Source organism: Eucyclogobius newberryi, unplaced genomic scaffold (genome assembly GCF_026437365.1).
Source record: "Eucyclogobius newberryi isolate DKJ021-1_F unplaced genomic scaffold, fEucNew1.0.hap1 SCAF_31, whole genome shotgun sequence".
In the NCBI taxonomy this organism is placed as follows: Eukaryota; Metazoa; Chordata; class Actinopteri; order Gobiiformes; family Gobiidae; genus Eucyclogobius; species Eucyclogobius newberryi.
In genome coordinates, this window is record NW_027315957.1 from 721,108 (window position 1) to 728,590 (window position 7,483).

Consider the following 7,483-nt stretch of genomic DNA (forward strand, 5'->3'; position numbering starts at 1 on the left):
CTCTTGCTGTGATTTACTCTCTCCACCACAACATTAGCACTTGAGCGAGACGTGTAAACACACTGTGCTACATGATGACATCACCAAGCAGTGGTTTGTGCAGGTGTGAGTGTGGACCACAGAATGATCCAGTGTGAGTTCACCCAAAGTCATCACTGGTTGACACCAGACGGGTCAAAGAAACACTTAAAGCAGGCATGTCCAAACTATGGCCCGGGGGCCAAATGCGGCTCTCAGACCAATTTTTGTTGGCCCTCCGGCTTCCTCCTAAGTTAGTCAAACAACAAAAATTACAGCTTTTTCATGTAAAATTGTAAAAATTCAAGCATTCTGATGTTATACCAAGCTAATATTAGTGTTCCACGTCTTATTAAAGGTGTGGAGGCATCAAAACTATGTCAAATGTAAAATTTCAGTTTATTCACTTTGTCATTCAACAAATTCGACATTGTTGGGTTGTTTGTGGCCCTCTGCTCAGTATAAGTTTCAAAATGCGGACCTGTGTGAAAAAGGTTTGGACACCCCTGACTTAAAGTGTGTGTTGCATTTACCTCTACAGTACATTCACACACTGACATGAACATATCTCATGTGTGTGATCTCACAGGTGAATGGAGAACCGCAGTAGTGCCCTGCTGCAGATGGAAGGCCTGTCCTTGTCTCACAGCCCTTTCCTCGCTGTCTTCTCCATCTTCCTCCTGTCTTATGTCCTTATAATGGTGGGAAACGTGGGCAACATGTTCCTGATCCTGAGGGAGCGCAGTCTGCACCAGCCCGTGTACCTGCTGCTGTGTAACCTCTGCATCAACGACATCATCGGTGGTACTCACATGATCCCACGGTTACTCGCTGACATGCTCAGAGCGCCCTCAGAGCGCCTCATCTCGTACCCCGAATGTGTAACTCAGGCCTTTGTCACTCACATTTTTGCCACGATGGCCCACACCATCCTCATGATCATGGCGTTTGACCGTTACGTGGCCATATGCGACCCGCTGCACTACACCACGATCATGAGCGGTCGGATGCTAGTGAAGCTAATGGCGTCAGCGTGGGGCGTGGCTGTGGTGATGGTGAGCATTCTGATTGGTCTGTCGGTGCGGCTAACTCGCTGTCGCTCTATGATCGCAAACATGTACTGCGATAATGCCTCTCTGTTCAAGCTGTCGTGTGAGAGTACCCTGATCAACAACGTGTTCGGGCTGCTCTACACCGTACTGCTGCTGAGCACCTCCATCGGGTCCATTCTCCTGACCTACGGCAAGATCACGCTGGTGTGTCTGAGGACCAACAGCTCCAGCCTGAATCGCCGCGCCCTGCAGACCTGCTCCACTCACCTGCTGGTGTACCTGCTGATGCTGCTGAGTGGAGCTGTGGTCATCACGCTGCACCGGTTCCCTCAGTACTCTGACTACAGGAAGCTGGCAGGCATTCTGTTTGTCGTGGTGCCTGGGGCTGCAAACCCCATCATCTACGGAGTGCAGTGCAGAGACATACGCAACGCCTGGGCCCGGCCCTCCAGGAGGAAGTGAAAATATAATAAATACTATGAAACAGTCGTGTTTCCTGTTTTGTCTTAGTGTTTTGATCTTTGCTTAGAGACCTCCTGAATCCAGACTGGAGCTTAGAGACTTCAGAGCTGACAGATCCAGGAGGTAGTTGTCACAGTGCTTATTCTTAACATGTTCATCCCCAGTTCAGCTCCATTTCACAGCCTGTTCCAGTCTGTCTTTTCCCTGTGGTTTTCCTGCTCTCCACATCTTATTCCCCATCATCCCAGTCGAGTCAATAAACTCCCCCTGTTCAGTCCCTGCTAAATGATTGACCAGTCAAGAGAGATTCTCAAGCTCTGCATTTGTACAGCTCTGTTGTTCTGCCCCAGTGCGTTTTCTTCCCTGATTTGTTTGTGAGGCCTGTTTCTTTGTTTATGCCCAGCCTGTATTCTCTCCAGTGATTTTCTCATTTGGAGCAACATTGATATTAATAAAGACATTTATTCATGTTTTTAGTGATCTGTCATGAGATATAACTGATTGAAGGACATTTTCTGTTTTATTTTACAAAACATACTTTTGACTTGTTTGTGTTGCACTTGAGTCCAGTCCAGTCCTTGGGAACTTTCTGCAGTGATGTTAAAACCCTTTATTTCTGCGACTTTGGCATCATTCATGTACAAGGACATTTATGAAATAATAATAGAAAATAAAACATTTCAGAGTTGGTTTCTCCCTTTACGGGCAAAGGACACAAGGTTTATATGGGCAGTTACTACACCTCACCTGCAATTGCAAATGAATTAGAAGATTTGGAAACTGGACTGTGTGGGACAGTAAGGACTACAAGGATTGGAACGCCCAAATGCCTGGGTAAAAGTGTCTTACAGCTGAAAAAAAGGAGATGAACCAGTTTTTTTGCATGTGCTTGGCATGACACTAAAAGACTCACCATGTTGTCAACGGTACATGGAAATGATTGTGTTCAGAGGAGGATCCGGATCCAAAAGACCCGTGTGTGTCGACCAGTACAATGTATTCATCGGGAGAGTATATACAGCAGACCAGAGGATGAAGACGTACCTATTTCCACACCGTTCCCGGAAATGGTATCATCTCATATTCAATGCCATTATAAGCATAAGTGTCGTCAACTCACACATCATATACACTAAATCCACCCCAGGCCCCAAGGTTTACATTTAGGACATTATTGATGCATTTCTGGCTGATCACTCCAGAAACAAACAGAGGAAAGGAGGCCAGCCTTCGAGACCGGGTAGTGAAATGCCACAGAGGCTCACAGAACGTCATTGGCTTTGTGAAACAGCAACGTCCAGACTGCGTCGTGTGCTCAGACCGTTCTCGTACCAAAGACAGGCGCCAAACAAAGTACAGGTGCCGTGTGGCGTTGGCCTCTGTGCGGTTCCCTGAAACGAGAGATACCATACTCTCAAAAACTATAAATGCTGTCATTTGGATATGTAAAAGTGCAGGGTACCTTGACCCTGGAGGGACATCGTTTCTGGGATGTCTTTCTCCTTCTTCACTGCTTTCTACGCAGCCTGTCCCCAAGGATGGCTGTATAAGTTGGTCAAATAAATAAAAATAAATAAGATAAAACCAAATAAAAGAGCATTACATATCCAACAACGTTGTGGTCATCATTTGGTCGGACCTCAGGGACAGCTGGTAGATAACCGGATGTAGAAATACCTATATACACCTTAGCTTCCTGGGCATGGCCCTGTGCAACAGCTCCACACAAAAGCTCCAAGAGGATCCAGGGGAATGGTCCCATTCACTCTGCCCACATAAAGCCCTCCTTTCTGGGCCTGCTCTGTGCATCAGCTCTCCCAAAAAGCTCCAGGAGGACAAGGGCCGGACACAGGCCACTCTGGCCGGGCCACAGCTCTCCATGGAGGCTCCGCTCAGGCAGTCACGCTCAGGCTCAGGGGCCAGAGCTCCAGGCTGGGCACCGGAGACCAGGCCCACCCTTCGAACCCGAGTACACACCCTTAAGTACCCCCACACGGGCTGCACACCCTGGGGGCAGCCGCCTGGAAGTCCGTGCCCATGGTACTCCGGGAGAGAACCAACAACAGAAATGCACATCGCAATACGAACCTGACCGCACACATACCCAGGTAGGCCGATGGCCACCAAAGTCACTGGACTGGCGCAGACCCCCACCGGGCCCAGTGGGGCAGAGCGCTGCCATCGCCCAGTGCTCTGTGAGAGACCTGCTACAAGACATGAAAAACAGGGACTGAGGGGTGAGGAAAAGTTTCATGATTCAGTTGCCACATAGAGTCAAATCTGCAGTGAGCAGGAGCGTTCCAAGCTGGATGTTACCAGAAGGAGGCCCTAAAGTGGCAGATCTCGTGTGCCAATCGACCAGGCTGAAAACATTCAGACAGTAGGAGGTCGAGCGTTTAGCTCAAGTCCCCAGCAGCCAAGATGGCCGCCCATTCAAGTCAATGGGAGCTGCTCAGTGGCGCATGTCGCCAGTTAGCCTTTAACTCTTCGGGGAACGCTTCCCGGAAGTTACGTAGGCTTGCGTCAGGTTTGCGTACCATGTGATCGTGCTGACCACTCAGAGAGAGTTACTAGAGCAGCGCAGAGCCCAGTGTGAGATAAAACCAACAACTGGTTTTAAGAAAACTGAAGGATTTTGAACCGGGAAAAGTCGAATCGAGCACGGGACAAGGAGAGAGCACGGAACACGGGGCGAGCCAAGAGGGTGGAGCACAGGGCGAGCAGAGAGGGCGGAGCACGGGGCGAGCAGAGAGGGCGGACCACGGCCCTCAGACCCGTGGCCCTCGGATCCACGGCCCTCAGGTCCGTGGTGGTCATTAGTTCCATGATTTGTTCTGTCATTAAACCTATGGATCTATAGTTTTACGCCTGTAGCTTATTGGTGGCATTTGGGCTCTTTCACGGCATCTCGGCCCCTTCAAGCGCTGATTGGTCTAGAATAGACGGTCACCGCTCTGACCAATCAGCGCACGAGCTGGGCTAGAGCGGCACTAGAGCGTAGCCGAAGCTACAGATTAAAATGCGTTTTAAAGATTGAAGAATCTTAAAATTAAAAAAGTCAATGACCCAAAAATGGGTAAGAATTTACGCTATATCCAACATTTTTGAAAGCTCTAGGTGCTCTAGGTGCTCTAGGTGCTCTTTCAGCCGAACACGAGTAGTTTTTTGTTACATTGCGCTCTAGGGAAAAAAATCTTTCTGGGCTGCTGTACCAATGGAGTGGCCACTGGGGGTGTTTACGACGTGCTGCGGCGAGCCAGACCCTATCCAGATATTATAATAGATCCATGGTTTAGCTCCCAAGCTCCTGTGTTATGGAATCAGCTCTGTCCATGTTCAAGAGGCCGACACAGTCTCTTCATTTAAGACCAGGCTTAAAACGTTCCTCTTTGAAATGGCTCAAAGAGCTCCGCTGCCCTAGGCGCAACTCTGGGCCAAGTATGGCAGCTTGAGCTCGATCCTCTTCTTCTGACTGCTTATTCTTACAAACTATATTCTAACAAACTTCTTTACAAACCTCTCCAGGGTAGAATCCATCAGGGAGGACGAGGAGGTGACAAACATGTTTATTTAAATCCAGACTAAACCAAGGCCAGGCTGAGTCAGAGCCAGGACCAGTTCCAACACAGACCCAGGACCAAGACCACGTAAGATGTCCTCAGATTTATGGTGACAATAATAATAATAATAATAATAATACAGTTATAACTTTGTGGATGATTTGCTTTAGGTTTAAGTTCAACTGTTTGTCCTGGTTTATGTTTCATATCTCTGTAATAACTGGGCCTTTCCTACCGAGGGCGAATCATGTGTTCACTGCCTCCACCAGTGTCCCTCACGGACACCAGTGTCCCTCACGGACACCAGTGTGGACAGGACACCAGTGTGGACAAGACACCAATTAAATTTCAATTCAATTCAATTTATTTTTGTAAATCACAACAACAGTTGCCACAGTGAGAAGTGAATCAACAATGTCTGTGGTGGCGATGGACGATGTCCCAGAGTCCTCTGTCCTTAGACCCTCCTGTCCACCAGTGTGGACAGGACAGAGACTTTCTTTAACACATAACATGTCGGCAAATTTCAGAGCTTTAAAGCAATTGAAGGTTAAGGTTTCTTAAATTCATCAAATGTATTTATATTTTCACTCTTAAATGGATATAATTAGAACCAATGACCAATGTTTGCAGCTCTTGTATTTACATTATCTTGTATTTTTTATCTTTACCTGTTCAACATTTTCAGCCAAAAGACATCACTCGTCACATAACTGGAAACTTAGTTCACGATGTGCTGTTTTTATGGATTCATTGATTGTTTATTGCTCCTTGGTTTGAAGTTGTTAGAGTTCACATTTATGTCGTGTCTGAGTTCTCACACACTGTGTTTTATACATGTCCACTGGCTTTATTTACACTTTTATTTCTTTAAAGCAATGGCATTTTTTATTTAAAACCATCGTCTTAGGTGACCTCATGGCATCATTTATGTTTGCAGAATCAATCACTTTATATGGTTACAATAGTACATGTTGGGAATATAAAACTATTAAAGTAAATAAAGACTATATTTGGTGTTTTAAAATACCCGTGCTCATTGTTTGAATATCAAATGTCATGTTGTGCTAGTCCAAGACAAAAGGGGATCAATATGTAATATTTCACTGTAAAGTCACATAAGTCAGCCTCTGGAGTCTGAACTGAGACAGATCAGGTTTGATTCTAGAGTAAAGGAGCTTTTATCACACGTGACTGGGTCTGAGACTGGGTCTGACACTGGGTCTGACACTGGGTCTGACACTGGGTCTGACACTGGGTCTGACACTGGGTCTGACACTGGGTCTGACACTGGGTCTGACACTGGGTCTGACACTGGGTCTGTGACTGGGTCAGAGACTGGGTCCTCAGCCACCCGGCGGAGGAAACTTATTTCGACCGCTTGTATCCGTGATCTTGTCCTTTGGGTCATTAAAGCTCATGACCATAGGTGAGTTCAGAACGTAGAGTGACCGGTAAATCCAGAGCTTTGTCTTTGGACTCAGCTCCTTCTTCACCACAACAGTCGATGCAGCGACTGCATCGATCCAACCGTCAATCTCACGCTTGAAGGGTTGACCTATTACCCTTGTAGGGCGTGTTCACGCATCGAGAGGAGAGATGACCAAAAAGTCGTCCGAATCAGTCCAAAGATTTATTATCAGCCTAACAAACAGTTCCAAGACGTCTGGATCCTGGACCTTTCGACAGCACACAAGAGACGTGAGGCTTACGCGTCGCAGACCGCAAGATGCTCACACACTATCCAGGATGCAGAATAAAATATATTGATTATGAAATGTAGACGGTGACGTAGTTTTAGGTCTCGAAGTCCGGCACGTCCCCTAAGACACTCCACTGGATTGGATGCTCCGGGGGGGAGAGTCGGGGCCTCTACAGAATGATGTAGGGGTCGTTGCTCCTGGTACTCTGAACCTGTTCTGACAGCGGAGGTTTTTTGGGATTGATCGCTTACGCAATTCACCGCTCACTCCGAACACAAGCACATGATTTATCATTTCTAGCATAATCATAATCAATTAATATCAATATACAGAAGTACATGAGCATAATTATTATAGTCGCAATATTTAATATATTTCACACTCCATCCTTCACTCACTTGTGAACAAGACCCCGAGATACTGGAACTCCTCCACTTGGGGCAAGGACTCCCCACCCACCTGGAGAGGGCAAGGACCCCCCACCCACCTGGAGAGGGCAAGGACTCCCCACCCACCTGGAGAGGGCAAGGACCCCCCACCCACTTGGAGAGGGCAAGGACCCCCCACCCACTTGGAGAGGGCAAGACACTTTTTTCCTGTTGAGAACCATGACCTCTGATTTGGAGGTGCTGATTCTGCAGGTCCGGGTTTGATGGATCCATCAGGACAACATCGTCTGCAGCAGAGA

At 47.4% G+C, this 7,483-nt stretch overlaps 1 protein-coding gene across 1 annotated transcript; it reads left to right on the forward strand.

Moving 5' to 3' along the window:
• The first annotated feature begins 609 nt into the window (after window positions 1-609).
• Window positions 610-1,532, forward strand: LOC140374759 (olfactory receptor 4E1-like). The gene has a single exon (XM_072461760.1). The coding sequence runs from the start codon at window positions 612-614 to the stop codon at window positions 1,530-1,532; it is 921 nt and encodes a 306-aa protein (XP_072317861.1). The 5' UTR covers window positions 610-611.
• The last annotated feature ends 5,951 nt before the right edge of the window (window positions 1,533-7,483 follow it).